General features: G+C 38.9%; 1 protein-coding gene and 1 pseudogene across 1 annotated transcript in view; both read left to right on the forward strand.

Moving 5' to 3' along the window:
• SMCO2 (single-pass membrane protein with coiled-coil domains 2) overlaps positions 1-16,536 on the forward strand; it is a 34,189-nt gene that overhangs the window by 15,427 nt on the left and 2,226 nt on the right. The window contains 3 exon segments of the mRNA XM_025402955.1: positions 4,288-4,375; positions 10,755-10,811; positions 12,125-12,300. Of these exon segments, the coding sequence (XP_025258740.1) occupies positions 4,288-4,375; positions 10,755-10,811; positions 12,125-12,300 (321 nt within the window).
• On the forward strand, positions 13,372-15,010 carry LOC112635080 (annotated as a pseudogene).

The following is a 16,536-nucleotide window of genomic DNA, read 5'->3' on the forward strand; positions in this document are numbered from 1 at the left end:
CCCGTGTCTACTAAAAATACAAAAATTAGCTGGGCGCCCGTAATCCCCGCTAGTCAGGAGGTTGAGGCAGGAAGATTGCTTGAACCCAGGAGGCAGAGGTTGCAGTGAGCCGAGATCGCTCCACTGCACTCCAGCCCAGGCGACAGTGCAAGACTCCATCTCAAAAACAAAAAACAAAAACCCAAAACTATTTTCTGTGATTCAATTCTACTGGGGATGTGTTCTTTTAGCTTTTTATGTCTGAAAAAAAGCCTTCATTTTGTAGAGATAGTTTTGCAGAGTATATAATTATATACTGACAGTTTTTTCTCAGTACTTTAAAGATGCTGTTGAAATCTGGTTTGCGTTGTGCCTGACAAGAAGTTGGCTGTCATTCTTCTGTATTTTTCTACAAATAAAATCTTTCTTGCCCTATTCCCAGCTGTTTTCAAATTTTTTAAAAAATCTGGCCAACATGGTAAAACCCCATCTCTACTAAAAATACAAAAATTAGCTGGGCGTGATAGCATGTGCCTGTAGTCCCAGCTACTCGGGAGGCTGAGGCAGGAGAATTGCTTGAATCCAGGAGGTGGAGGTTGCAGTGAGCCAAGATCGCACCATTGCACTCCAGCCTGGCGACAGAGCAAGACTGTCTCTCTCTCTCTCTCTCTCTCTCTCTCTCTCTCTCTCTCCCCCCCCCCCCATATATATATATATATATATATATAGTTTTTAATCATTTTTGTATGATCAACCTTTATGTAGTTTTCTTAATTTTTCTTTTGTTAAAGTACGTTGTGCCTTATGGCTCTGCAAGTTTGTAGTTTAAATTTGGAAAATTTGAGCCATTATTTCTTTAAATATTTTTTCTGTTCCCTCTTCTCACCATCAAGTGTTTTAATTCCATGTGTTTTAGGCCACGTTAGGTTGTCTCATAACCCATAACTCACTGATTTTCTGGGCTTTTTTTTCTTTAACTCTTTTCTTCCTGTGTTTCATTTCAAAGACTTTCTATCACTATATCTTAAAATTCACTAATATTTTGGTTCTGTGGTATCTGATATAACATTAATCCCTTTGAGTGTATTTTTCATCTCAGACATTGTAGTTTATGTCTGTGGAAGTTTGATCTGCGTCTTTTTTCTATTTTTCGTATCTCTCCTAAATGTACTCATGTTTTTCTCTACCTTCTTGGACAATAAAATATAGATATAATAACTTTTAAAATAACTTTATCTACTAATTCTATCGTCTGATCATTTCTAATACTGCCTCTATTTATTTTTTTAAGTTTTATTTTTTTAATTAATTTATTTATTTATTGAGATAGAGTCTCACTCTGTCACCCAGGCTGGAGTGCAGTGACGTGATCTTGGCTCACTGCAACCTCTGCTTCCTGGGTTCAAGCAATTCTTGGCTTTCCAAGTAGCTGAGATTATAGGCACGTGCCACCATACCTGGCCAATTTTTTTAGTATTTTTAGTAGAGATGGGGTTTTACCATATTGGCCAGGCTGGTCTCGAACTCCTGACCTCAGGTGATCCCCCAACAGCCTCCCAAAGTGCTGGGATTACAGGTGTGAGCCACTGCACCCAATCTTTTATAAGCATATAGACCATTGCTTTCTGCTTCTTTGCATGCCTAGTAATTCTTCATTGAATGCCAGACATTGTCAATTGTACCTCATTTGGTTTTGAGTATTCTGGAGACACTTGTGTGTACACTTAAATTCTGAGCTTTGTTCTGGAACACAGTTAAGTTACTTAGAAGTGGTTTGACCCTTTGGAGGCTTGCTTTTAATCATTGTAGGGCAGAACCAACGCAGCCTTTAGTCGAGGACTAATATGGCTCCACTATTGAAACAATACCTTCTGAGTAGTCTATCTGACGGCTTGTATATTACAAGAGTTTTCCACTCTGCCAATTATTCTCAGCACTGCTTGATCTTTAGAGATTGTTCTGCCCACTTCAATCTGCTATGATTTCCCTCCCATTTCAAGTAGTTTTATCACATCTGTGTGCTAATCAGTGCCTCAGCTGAAGGCCCAAGTGGGGCTTTCTCAAGTGGGAAGATCTCTGGAGCTTTTTCTCTGTGCAGCTCTCTCCTCTTTGTCACTCTGCTGGGCAAATCTAATCCCTGTGGCCTCCCTGAGCTTCTAACTTCATCTTCTCAGCTCGTGGAGACCACCAGCCTTCTCCTGCATCCCCTTTCTCTGACTTGAAGTCCAGAAACTCTTTCCAGGAGTAATCTGAAGTAACTATAGAGCCCATCTCACTTGTTTCCCACCTGAGGGATCCGTGTCCTGCACTGTCTGTTGTTCAATGTCTGAAAACCATTGTCTCATATATTCCTTTCAAGTTTAAAATTGCTTAAAATGGGAGGCTAAATCCAATCCCTGTTACTCCAAGTTGATTGAAAGCGGAAGTACCCAAAACATTAATAACATTCTAATTTTTAATGGATTTCCTTATCTGCCTGCAAACCCACATTACATCATGTCTCCAAAAGGGCAAAGACCTTGCTTATACTATTCTCTATGGTAATCACCAGCATTCAGCATAATACCTGGCACACAGTAAATGCTGAACAAATACCTTCTGAATTAATGTTGTAAAGTATTTGTGCCAGAGGGCTTTACAGTTTGCAGAGACCTGTAGACCAAAAACTAGAAGGTGAATATGAAACTAGTCTCCTTTTTTCTTTTACAACCCTCTTTACCTATGCTTCCGTTTGTATTTTTAACTTTTTATTTTGAAACAATTATAGATTCATAGGAGGTTTCAAACATATATATATATATATACAAGAACCCTTAGTTTCAGCATTCCTGAATGGTAACATCTTGCCTAACTTGAGTGTACCATTGAAACCAAGAAATTGACATTGGTACAATCCAGAGAGCTTATTCAGACTTCACCATTTATACATGCACTCCTCCGTATGTGTATAGTTCTATGCAATTTTATGAGAAGTGTAGCCTTGCATAACCATGACAATCAGATCCTCAGCTGAATCATTGCATAAGACGCACTTATGTTACCCCTTTATACACACATTTCCTCCCACCCATCCCTAACCCCTGGTAACCACAAATCTGTTCCATGTGTCTATAATTATGCTATTTCATGAATGCTACATAAGTGAAATCATGCAGTTTGTCCTTCTGAGATTGTTTTTTTTTTTTTTCACTCAGCATAATTTTTTTGAGGTTTATCCAAATTGTCGCATGTATTGATCTTTCCTTCCTTTTCATTGCTGAGTAGTCTTCCGTGATATGAGTCTATGCAGTGTGTTTAACCATTCATCCACTAAAGGACAAATGTGTAATTTCCAGTTTGAGGCTATTATGAATAAAGCTACTTTGAACATACATGTACTATGGGAAATAAGTCTTCATTTCTCTGGGATGATTACCCAAGGATGAAATTGCTGGGACATATGGTAAGTCAGTTTTAAGTTTTGACAGGAACTGCCAAACAATTTTCCAGAGTGGCTGAAACCTTTTGTATTTCCACCACCAATTTTTGAGTGATCTAGTTTCTCCACATCCTCACTAGCATTTGGTGTTATCACTATTCTTCCTTTCTTTTTTTTTCTTTTCTTTTTTTTTTTTTTTTTGCCATTGTGATAAGTATGTAGTGCTATATCATTGTAGTGCTAGTTTGCATTTCTCTAATGGCTAATGAGTGTTGACCATCCTTTTGTGTGTTTATTTGCTATCTATATAGCCTCTTGGTGAAATTTCTATGCATGCCTTTTGCTCATTTTCTAATTGGATAGGTTTTTTTTTTAACGTTGAGTTTTTTTGAGATTTTTATATAGTCTAGATACAAGGCCTTTGCCAGATATGTGTTAAGCAAATATTTTTCGCAGTGTGTAATTTGTCTTTTCATCCATTTAACAGGGTCTTTGGCCAAAGTAAAGGTTTTAATTTTGATGAGGTTCAATGATCAATTTTCCCTCTTACAGATTATACAATTGATGTTAAGCCTAAGAACTCTTTTCCTAATCTTATGTCCCCCAAATTTTCTGGGTTTTTTTTCTAGAAATTTTATAAACTTACATTTTAATTCTTTTAATTTTCAGCTCCTGTGTCCAGTTAGGCCTCATATCTCTTTAATATTACCTAGATTACTTAGAGTACTTTTTACTTTTTTGAATTTCATTTACTTCCCATTGCAATACAAGCATTACCCAAGCATCCTTTTATATGGGAAAGGTATTTCATTTTTGAAAGATCAAAATTACCTCCTCTCTTGGGTGATTTTTCTTAATCTGCAGGACTTAGTCTCTTGGTCTGTTTGCAGCTTATTAAAAGACATGCTGACCCTGAAGGGTCAAATTGACAAGCTGGAGGACCGGGGCCTTGACCTTGATCAAGGGACAAACACTGAGGTAAGCTAGAGACTTGGCAAAGACTGAGAGGCTGGGGATTTCTGTCACTTCTTCCCCTACCACCCTTCTATTGTTAATAGGCAATAATAAGAAGTAAGTCTCATAAGCCGGAGTGCTCTCTGCTGGTCACTTCTGAGCACCCTTTTCCTGAGTAACACCATTTTTCTCTGATGACACAAAAAGCCTAGACTTTTCTACTTTACCTAGAAACTCGGTTCCCAAGAAACTCTATCTTGATGCCACCTTAAGATGAGTGCCTTAATGGAGAATTGATTTTCTTAGTCTTTGTATGTCAGCACCTAACAGCACAGAGAATACATCCAGGAAATAAAGATTTGTCAAGAACTGCATCCTTAGAGTGCAAGGAATCTACCTGTGTTTGTCTTGGATGCTCCATGAAGAATTCTTGTGTTGGTTTTCACAATCTCTGAAGGTTTCCTGATGTTGTGTCTCCTCACATTTCTTAAAGACTCTTCTCAAATAAAGGTTTAATTTTCCATTTTCTTTCTTTTTTCTCTTGAGACAGAGTCTCACTGTATTGCCCAGGCTGGAGTGCCATGGCACTATCTCGGCTCATTGCAATCTCTGTCTCCCAGGTTCAAGCAATTCTCATGCCTCAGCCTCCTGAGTAGCTGGGATTATGGGCATGTGTCACCATGTCCAGCTAATTTTTGTAATTTTAGTAGAGATGGGGTTTCATCATGTTGGCCAGGCTGATCTCGAACTCCTGGTCTCAAGGAATCTGCCCGCCTCAGCCTCCCAAAGTGCTGGGATTACAGGCGTGAGCCACCGCACCCAGCCTAATGTTCCATTTTCTTATTAGTAATGGAATATTAGAGCTGAAAGGTAGAGATCAACCTGTGACACAAGTTAGATTTCAGAGTCCTGGCTGATAGTTTTTCCGCTGTGAAGAAAGGCCCCTGAAAAAGAAAAAAGTCTGTGTCTAACAACCTCTTTTAACTGAAATTGCCAGCTTCAATTTTAACTCAAGCCCAAGAGTTTAAATTCAATAGATTTTGGAAGCAGTAAAGGAGAAAAGTCTGTTTTATTAAAGGAAGGTATTATTTATTTGGACCTCTTACATATTAAAAGTCACTTACAGATCAGTGCAGATCTATTTCCTGGGAGAAAAATTACTTTTAACTGATAGAGTCCAACATTTTGAGTCACAATCTTGTTTTGCTTGAGTTGAAAGAGGTTTCTTTTTACTATCTTTGGGCTTTGGAAATTGCAAACTATAAAAAAGGGAAGAGGACAAAGGCCAAGAAATATTCTGCTTTAGAGAATTTCCTCCAAAATCCAGCTGTATTACAAAAATGTAGATTTCAGTAGCAGGTGAGGGGAGGGAGGGAGGAGTATCAAAAGACTGAGGAGAAAGAGAAACACACACATAAATGAAAATGAGATATTTTTAAAGGGAGGAGCTTAGAATAATATGCAAGAGGAAAGCATCACACATATATATGGAAATTCTCTGTGCTGGGGATACACCGTTTTGTATACACATCAAAAACAACAAAAAAGCAAGCACAAGCTTTAAAACTAGAAACAATCCAAATATCCGCCAGTTGCCATATGGATAAGCTGCAGTACGTGTACATGATGGATACTACTCAGCAATAAAAATGACCAAACTTCCGATTGACCCAACAACATGAATGAATCACATGCATTATGCTAAGTGAAAGAAGCCAGATTCAGAAGACTGCTTATGTACTTTGTGCTTCTATTTATGTAACTCTGAAAAAGGCAAAATTGTAGGAACAGAAAATGGATTAGCAGTTAGTTACCCAGGTTTAGTGGAGGAAGGGGGACGGGGATTGACAAAGGGGTGTAAGGAAATTTAGGAACTGATGGAAATAGTCTGTATCTTCTTATAGTGGTTATTACACAACAGAATGCATTTATCAAAACTCATAGAACTGTATACTTTAAAAAGTGAGTTTTACTGTATGTAAGTTAAATCTCAATAAATATGTCTTTAAAAAAAATTGCACAAGTTCTGTCTCAAGAAGCCTACAGTCTGATGGAAAAGGCTACATAAAAACAAATGTGGTAATATATCTAAAGGTGCAGCTTTAAATATAATTGTTGGCTGAGTGTGGTGACTCACACCTGTAACCCCAGCACTTTGGGAGGCCAAGGGAGGAGGATCACTTGAGGCCTGGAGTTTTGAGACCAACCACGGCAACATAGCAAGACCCCTATCTCTACAAAATATTTAAAAATTTAGCCAGTCATGGTGGTTCATGCCTGTAGTCCCAGCTACTCGGGAGGCTGAAGTGGGAGGATCACCTCCTGAACTCAGGAGGTCAAGGCTGCAGTGAGCCGTGATCAGTGAGCCACTGCACTCCAGCCTGGGCAACAGAGTGAGACACTGCCTCAACAAACAAAGCAACCAATAAAAAACAAAAACAACAAAATAAATAAGTAAATTGTTACAGAAGCAAAGTTAGTAGCAATGGCTGTAGGCTTACTCTGGTGAAGGGAAAAGTGAAGATTGTTAGAAATAGGTACAGGAACAGCAGATAAAATGTGAGAAAATTAAAAGAGGAATAAGTTAATAAAATTAAAATCATATCACACATATTGGCTCACTTATTCTTCATAAAGAAATGGAATAACTAAGAAAGGCATGAAAAGGGAAGGAGGGAAAATTGGTACACTTATTTTTTGAAAAAGCAAAACAGAAACAAAAGCATTTGAAAGAACTTCAAGCTACAGAAAGGGCTTTGAGGTGGCCTTTGGGTGTTATTTGGCCTAATATTGCCCAAGCCATGAAACTTTCTAAAATCTCCATGTGAATTTCTGGACTTTCGTTCAGAGACTGACCTTGTCCCAGTTATCTTTGATAAAAGCTGTATGAAGATGTTTACTCTGTAAATAAACTAGGATATCAAATAAAAGGTGATTGTCACAGCACAGCTCCTCTCTAAATAATTAAACCACCCAATTCAGGGATTGGTGATAATAAACGTGTTAAAAAAATAGGTATACTGTACATTCTCTAATTCACCTCTAAGCTGCTTGAGGATAAATATTCTTGTTACTTGTATCTAACTAGCATGATGCCTAGCTCAATGGCCATTTACATAGGATGTGGTTATTATACATATATATAATGTATCATATATATATATCTCTCTTTTTTTTTTTTTGAGATAGTCTCATTCTGTTGCCCATGCTGGAAGACAGTGGTGCCATCTTGGCTCACTGCAACCTCTGCCTCCTGGGTTCAAGTGATTCTCATGCTTCGGTCTCCCCAGTAGCTGGGACTACAGGGACACACCACCACAGCTGGCTAATTTTTTTTGTGTTTTTTGTAGAGTTGGGGTTTCACCATGTTGGCCAGGCTGGTCTCAAACTCCTGACCTGAAGCGATTCACCCACCTCGGCTTCCCAAGTGCTGGGATGATGGGCATGAGCCACTGTGACTGGTGGCATGCTTATTTTAACAATTAAAACATTATGAAATGATTTCATATAAAAATGAAAAATAACCCTCCTCCCTTAAAGGCAAACACAATGAACATTTTAGTATATTTATATTCTTCCAAATGTTTATACATATATTTACACATTGTTGTTTTGATGGGATCGTATTATATATATTGTTTTGCACCTGCTTTGGCACTTAGCATTTTTTCTTCAACAATTTTCTATACTAGTAGATGTCATTTTACTTTTTTTCACTCCTAATAATGCAGGGCTTGATATTTGAATTTTTTTCACTCCTAATAATGCAGGGCTTGATATTTGAATTTATTAATTTTATTTTGTTGGATATTTGGGACTTTATAATCAATGTTTGCCATTACAAACTATGCCTCAGAAATCCATGCCTTTGTTGCTCTTGCAAGTACTTCTTTAAGCATCTATTTCTGAGGCTGGGCACAGTGGCTCACACCTGTAATCCTAGCACTTTGGGAGGCCAAGACGCATTGATTGCTTGAGCCCGGGTGTTCAAGACCAGCCTGGGCAACATGGTGAAACCCTGTCTTTACTTTTCAAAAGAAGACATACATGCGGCCAAGAAACATATGAAAAAAAGGCTCAATATCACTGATTATTAGAGAAATGCAAATCAAAACCACAATGAGATATCATCTCCCACACTGGTCAGAATGACTATTATTAAAAAGTCAAAAGAAAAACAGATGTTGGCTGGGTTGTGGAGAGAAGGGAACACTTATACACTGTTGGTGGGAGTGTATTTAGTTCAACCATTGTAGAAAGCAGTATGGCGATTCCTCAAAGAGCTCAAAGCAGAACTACCAGTCGACCCAGCAATCCCATTATTGTGTATATATCCAGAGGAATAAAAATCATTCTACCATAAAGACACATGAATGTGAATGTTCATTGAAGCACTATTCACAATAGCAAAGACAGAATCAACCTAAATGCCCATTAATGACAGATTGGATAAAGAAAATGTGATACATATATACCATGGAATACTGTGCATCCATAAAAAAGAATGAGATCATGTCTTTTGTGGGAACATGGACGGAGCTGGAGGCTGTCATCCTCAGCAAACTAACTCAGGAACAGAATATCAAATACCACATTTTCTCACTTATAAGTGGGAGCCAAATGATGAGAACTTATGAACACAAAGAAGGAAACAGACACTGGGGTCTACTTGAGGGTGGAGGGTAGGAGGAAAGAGAAGAGCAGAAAGGGTAACTATTGGTTACTGGGCTTAATTCCTGGGTGATGAAATAATCTGTACAGCAGACCCCCATGACATAAGTTTACCTATGTAACGAACCTTCACATGCACCCCTAAACCTAAAATAAAAGTTAGAAAAAGAGAGAAAGAGGCCGGGCGTGGTGGCTCACACCTGTAATCTCAGCACTTTGGGAGGCCGAGGCGGGTGGATCACGAAGTCAGGAGATCGAGACCATCCTGGCTAACGTGGTGAAACACCATCTCTACTAAAAAATACAAAAAATAGCCGGGCTTGGTGACAGGCACCCGTAGTCCCAGCTACTCTGGAGCCTGAGGCAGGAGAATGGTGTGACCCCGGGAGGCAGAGCTCACAGTGAGCCGAGATCGCACCACTGCACTCCAGCCTGGATGATGGAGCCAGACTCTGTCTCAAAAAAAAAAAAAAAAGAGAAAGAAACCTCATCTTACAAAAAATAAAAAACTAGCTGGGCATGGTGGCACATGCCTATAGTCTCAGCTACTCAGGAGACTGAAGTGGGAAGATCACCTGAGCCTGGGGAGGTGGAGGCTGCAGTGAGCCATGATCACACCACTGCACTCCAGCCTGGATGACAGAGCGAGACCTTGTCTCAAAAAAGAAAAAATTAATTTCTATTAAGTGTCATCTTTAGAACTCATTTTTCTTGAATCCTAGTATACTCTTTTTCCTGCTATACCTCTGCTTTTCAGGGTATCCTGAACATCTCTTAGTGGATGATTAATTTAAAACCTTTAAAAGCATTCTTTACTTGTGACATGTACAATTGGCATTCATGTCTTAGAAGGTGATGGTTTGCTTTGAGTTTGTGTCTTGTGCTTACTGACAGAAACCAGCCAAAACCATCTGTTATCTCTACCTGGCAACCTACAGGAGACATGGAAAGAGAAGAAGAACCAGATCTTTTTGTGGACAGCTCTTTTGCAAAGCCATCGGGCCTGAATATTCAATCTGACATGATGAGGACCTAGATTCACAAATTCTAAAGTTTTAAATACTTAAAAGAAATATTGGCCGGGCACGGTGGCTCAAGCCTGTAATCCCAGCACTTTGGGAGGCCGAGACGGGCGGATCACGAGGTCAGGAGATCGAGACCATCCTGGCTGACACGGTGAAACCCCGTCTCTACTAAAAAATACAAAAACTTAGCCGGGCGAGGTGGCGGGCGCCTGTAGTCCCAGCTACTCGGGAGGCTGAGGCAGGAGAATGGCGTAAACCCAGGAGGCGGAGCTTGCAGTGAGCTGAGATCCAGCCAGTGCACTCCAGCCTGGGCGACAGAGCGAGACTCCGTCTCAAAAAAAAAAAAAAAAGAAATATTTTCTCAGAAACATAACTATGTTTCTTCAACTTGTGTCCTGGTGGAAGTTTTTTAAGGAGCAAGGAAAGAGTAATGAAGAGAGAGAAGCATGATTTATTATTAAGTGCTGTTGTGTAAATGCATACTTCTAAAATATTGAAAATAATCTTGTTAATCTTATGGTTATACCACTTACAGTCTGCAATTTATGATTACACCATGAATTTGCTCTAAGAGGAAGAAGTTTACAGAGTAAAAGTAAACTTCAATGAACCACTTTATAAGGTTTGTCAAAATAAGTGAGATTTTGTTTTACAAATCAGAAAAATACAAGTTTCACTTTACCCAGAATTGTGGATTGTCTTTTTAGGTGAATGCTTGTAATGAAGTTTATGAATTAAAGAAGAAAGTCATGGAAAGTCTGGAGGTAAGATTTCAGTTGCACAATTCGAACAATGATAAAATCAGATAATTTATATCTAAGTACAGGGGTCATTATTTGCCTAGAATGTGACAGTGCACCACATACTAGTCTCTTTCTTTTTAAATTTATTTTATTTTATTTATTATTATTATTATTATTTTACTTTAAGTTCTGGGATACATATGCAGAACATGCAGATTTGTTACACAGGTATACATGTGCCATGGTGGTTTGCTGCATCATCAACCCGTCATCTACATTAGGTATTTCTCCTAATGCTATCCCTCCCCTTGCCCTGCACCCCTCGACAGGCCCCGGTGTATGTTATTCCCCTCCCTGTGCCCATGTATTCTCATTGTTCAACTCCCACTTATGAGTGAGAGCATGTGGTGTTTGGTTTTCTGTTCCTGTGTTAGTTTGCTGAGAATGATGGTTTCCAGTCTCAAGGCCTTCTTCCTCCCCTTTGGCCTTCTGTTTGGGCCAACAGAACATTCACAATTCCAGTGTACTCCCAAGCTTTCACACCCCTGTGCTACTCCTACTTCTCATCCTGCCGTCTGGTGCTTGCCCTTCGTGTCTACATATTACCCATTCTTCAAGGCTCAACTCACAGGTCATCTGTTCATCAAGACCTCTCCTAATTTCCATTACCTCAAAAAATAACTCCATCTTTGAACTCCTCCAACAAGATCTTACACATTGAGGTAAATGTGATTGGGCAAATGAGATAATGCAAGAATGAATGTATCAACCTGTCAGCTGCTCTGAGACCGACTCATCCCACCTACCTTGAGTAGATGTCCCCATCACCAAACCTCAGACACTCTCTGTTCCCACACCCTATTTGTTTTCTCTTTAGCATGTATCCTAACATGTAATATAGAATGTATGTATGTGTTTAGCTGTTTATCACTTGCCCCCAGCCCCGGTAATAGATTGCATTCTTTGTCTATTTGTTAACACTGTATCCAAGAACCTGTTAGCAGTGTCACCCAATAAATATGCTTTGCATAGATGAATGAATTGAGTAGAGGAATTCAGTACAAGGACGTCTTCCTACATTGATAATCTAGTGGTTAAAGATTAGCAGGTGGGTTTCATTTAGTTTTCTACCGTGGTGCTACTTTACACTGTGAATGTGTAAGTCTCCTTCTATTCAAGATGCACCTGCCAATGATCTGTTCATGGGACCTACGTGTGATTTCTAATGTGGGCCCCCAAGGTGATCCAGAGGAAAGCACTCTGCATTATCTATAATAAGACTTGGAGACATTTAGAATTTTCTTTAAGGTACTTGATTGGTCTTTTTTTTTCAGGACCTTTGCAAGAACGTGAAACTGCTGAGTGCAAAGCTGAGGATGTATCAAATGGAGGGAGAGGACACCGACTCTCACAGTTCTGAAGAAACAGATATGGAAGAGATGGAGACCCTGCTTCCTCAGGCCCCAGCATCCTTTTTAGTGCAGAACTCTCCTCCTCCCAATACAGTGTGGTAAGTCAGAGCAAGGGGCCATTCAGGGCTGGATGACGGCCCCAAAATGTATGGATTATGCTAGGATTGATTTTCTTCAAGTGTTGACTAAAATGTTTTGTTTTATTTTCTTTTGTAAATTATCTATGTTATTTAAAAGTCTATAATTGGAGTCATAGGATTTTTCTTATTTAGATAAAGATCTATTGGATTCGATATATAGCTATAGATTGCTTTCTTATTGCTTTAGATAAATCTAAAGATTTATCTTTAGATAAATATATCTAAATATGCATAGATAGATCTTCATAATCAAAGATATATAACCAAAGACCTCTTGTGGGTGGCTATTAATATTAATTACATTTTTAGTTAGTCTGTTCCTTTTTGCCTGAAAACTCTTTCAAACAACATTAAGTCAACACTTTAATTTTAAATTTTCTTCCATGATGGCTGCAAATACAGAGAAGCTTCTCTATATATCTCTATAGAGATATAGAGACTTATCTATGTATAGAGAGATATAGATTTATTTCTATCTACATATCTATAGATAGATCTATAAAATCTATATCTATCTAAAATCTTAAAAGATGGTATCTATACCCGATGAGGCAACCGCCTCCACCAAAAGAACATAACTGATAAGAAATTTGAAAAGTTTTGTTTGCTGGGCAGGATGTCTTACCCTTGGACAGTATTGGAAACACACTACCAGCAAATTCTGGCTCTTTGGATCCTGTTCAGGAGATGCCACACCATCATTTATACCCTGAGAAGTAATTTCCTCTAAGGAAACATTTTTGATTCTTTATCTCCAACCACCAACCCAGGTAGAATCTCAGCTCTGTCTTCTATCAAGTCCTTTGCCCATTTTAAAGAATTGGGTTATTCTTTTTTTGCTGTTGAATTGTAAAAGTTTATGTGCACACCTTGCACATAATCCTGTCAGAGAGCCCATGGCATGTTATTGAAATAAAATTGTTTCACATCTGTCTTCTCCTAATACTCCAAGGGATACACAAAAGCACGAATCTTGTCTTCGTAGTTTGGGGACTTGGTGTATACAAGATGCTCATAATGCTCAAAGAGATGCATGCAGGCCACCTCATGTTGATCATCATAGGAGAGAGCCTGTGCTGCCTCTTTGAATTTACAGGATATGCTGTGCTCAGGTTAAACCATGTAGGACATTGGGGGACCCAGTTTGACATGCATATTGCTCACCTGCAAGATAAATTTCCAGCTTATCTAACAGTTTCACCTCCTGTTGGAAATCTTCAGGCCTTTTATAAGGAATCTAAGAGGTTTGCTACTGAGGAGGAATTTAAGAAATGAGCATATCAGTGTGACATTCTGTTCCAGAGTAAAAACCCAGATATTATAAAAACTTGAAAGTTTATCTGTGATATCTCCTGCCAATAGTTTAGTAAAATCTATGATGCTCTGGACATCTCTTTAATAGATAAAGAGTAATCCTTCTATCAAGATAGGATGAATGATGTAAAGGAATTTGATGATAGATGATTTGTCCAAGTGGATGATGGCAGAAAGTTTGTGTTGGTCCCAGGATGTACCATTAACCATGGTAAAATCAGATGGAGGCTGGGTGTGGTGGCTCATGCCTATAATCCAAGCACTTTGGCAGACTGAGGCAGGTGGATCACTTGAGCCCCAGGAGTTTGAGACCAGCCTGGGCAGCATGGTGAAAACTTGTATCTACAAAAAAAAAAAAAAATCAGTGACGTGTGCCTGTACTTTTACCTACTGGGGCAGCTGAGGTGGGACTATCACCTGAGCCCAGGGAAGCTGAGGCTGTGGTGAGCCTCGAGATCGTGCCACTGCACTCCAGCTTGGGCAACAGAGTGAGACCTGGTCTCAAAAAAAAAAAAAAAATTCAGATGGCAGTTATAACTATGATGCATCTGATCTGGCTGCTCTTAAGAAAAACTGTTTGAGGAAAAAGCAGATATGGCAGATATGGTTATCTCTGGGTGAACAGTGGACAATCTCTGCACTTCCAAAAAATATTTGCTGCTGCTCAAAAGATTGGTTGGTATGACCCTAAAGTAACTCAAGTCTCCTATGCTGGATCTGATGTGTTGCTAGGGGAAGACTAGAAGTTTGATATAGTTCAGATGAAAGAGTTCATCTCATAGACCTGGAATAAGAACTAAAGTGATCCATGAACAAATTGAAAGAAAAAGTAAGAGACAAGGTCTTAACTGCAGAGGAATTGAAGGCTGCTTAGACATCTGTTGCTTATGGCTATATCAAGTAAACTGAACTTTCCCATAACCAGTTGAGTGACAATATCTTCTCATTTGACAAAATGCTAGATGATAGAGGAAATACAGCTGCTTACTTTTTGCATGTTCACTAGAATCTGGCCACTATCGATGAACAGATGCTCTAAAAAGCTGCTTGACAGACCAAGATTATTTTGCACCATGAGAAGGAATGGAAACTAGGCCGGTGCATTTTATGGCTCCCTGAGATACTACAAAAAATTTTAGATGACTTACTTCTGCACACTCTTGTGGTTCTATATATGAGCAGTCAACGACTTTCACAGAGTTCTATGATAGCTGTTATTGTGTGGAGAAACATTGACAAGACTGGAGAGGTATTTAAGGTGAACATGTGGTGTATGCTGCTGTGTGAAGCAGTAGATGCTGTCATGGCCAAGGGGTTCAATATCCTAGGACTAAAACCTGTCCAAAGGCTATAATCCTGCTTAGGTTGGAACAGTGTATGTTTTTACCACAGTGGTCACTAGCATCGTTTGCTTTTTTTTTTATATAAAACCATGATATGAACACAAGAACGTTTGCCAACTGTGAAAAAAAAATAACTCTTACAACTCAACAACAAAAAGATAAACAACCCAGTTTGAAAAACAGGCAAATGACTTGGATACACATTTCTTCAAAGAAGACACACAAATGGTCAACAAGCACATGAAAAGATGTTCAGCATCATTGGTCATTTAAAAAACGTAAATCAAAACCACAATGAACCACAGTGGGATACCACTTAACATCCAGTAAGATGACTACAGTAAAAAAGACAGACCATAACTAGCATTGGAGAAGATGTGGAGAAATTGGAACCCTCGTATATCACTGGTGTGATTGTGAAATGGTGCAACCACTTTTGAAAACAATTTGGCAGTTTCTAAAACAGTTAAATACAGAATTACCATATGATTCCACAATTCTACTCTTGGGTGTATACTCAAAAGAATTGAAGATGTATGTCCACACAAAAACCTATACATAAATGTTCATGGCAGCATTATTCATAATAGCCAAAAAGTAGAAACAGGCCGGGCATGGTGGCTCAAGCCTGTAATCCCAGCACTTTGGGAGGCCGAGACGGGCGGATCACGAGGTCAGGAGATCGAGACCATCCTGGCTAACNGACACAAACTCATCCTTTTTTATGGCTGCATAGTATTCCATGGTGTATATGTGCCACATTTTCTTAATCCAATCTGTCACTGATGGACATTTGGGTTGATTCCAAGTCTTTGCTATTGTGAATAGTGCCGCAATAAACATAAGTGTGCATGTGTCTTTATAGCAGCATAATTTATAATCCTTTGGGTATATACCCAGTAATGGGATGGCTGGGTCATATGGTACATCTAGTTCTAGATCCTTGAGGAATCGCAATTTGGCAGTTTCTAAAACAGTTAAATACAGAATTACCATATGATTCCACAATTCTACTCTTGGGTGTATACTCAAAAGAATTGAAGATGTATGTCCACACAAAAACCTGTACACAAATGTTCATGGCAGCATTATTCATAATAGCCAAAAAGTAGAAACAATCCAAATGTCCGTTAATTGATGAATGGAAAAACAAAATATGGTGTAGCCACACAACGAAGTATTATTCAGCTGCAAAAAAGAATGATGTACTGATACATACCACAACATGATCTTAGAAAACATTATGCTCAGTGAAAGACAGCCAGACACAGAGGGATATCCAAATGATTCCATTTATATGCATGTTCAAAGTAGGAAAATCCATATAGATTCAAAGTAGATTCACGGTTGCCAGGCACAGAGTGTTGGGGAATAGGGAGGTGGTGACTGCTCCAGGGAATGGGGTTTCTTTTTGAGGTGACAAAAATTTCCTGGCATTAGATAGTGGTGATGGCTACACAGCCTTGTGAATAAACCAAAAGCCTCTGGATTATACAATGTATAGGGTGAATTTTATAGTATGTGACTAATAACTCAA

The sequence above is a fragment of the Theropithecus gelada genome, chromosome 11 (assembly GCF_003255815.1).
Source record: "Theropithecus gelada isolate Dixy chromosome 11, Tgel_1.0, whole genome shotgun sequence".
In the NCBI taxonomy this organism is placed as follows: domain Eukaryota; kingdom Metazoa; phylum Chordata; class Mammalia; order Primates; family Cercopithecidae; genus Theropithecus; species Theropithecus gelada.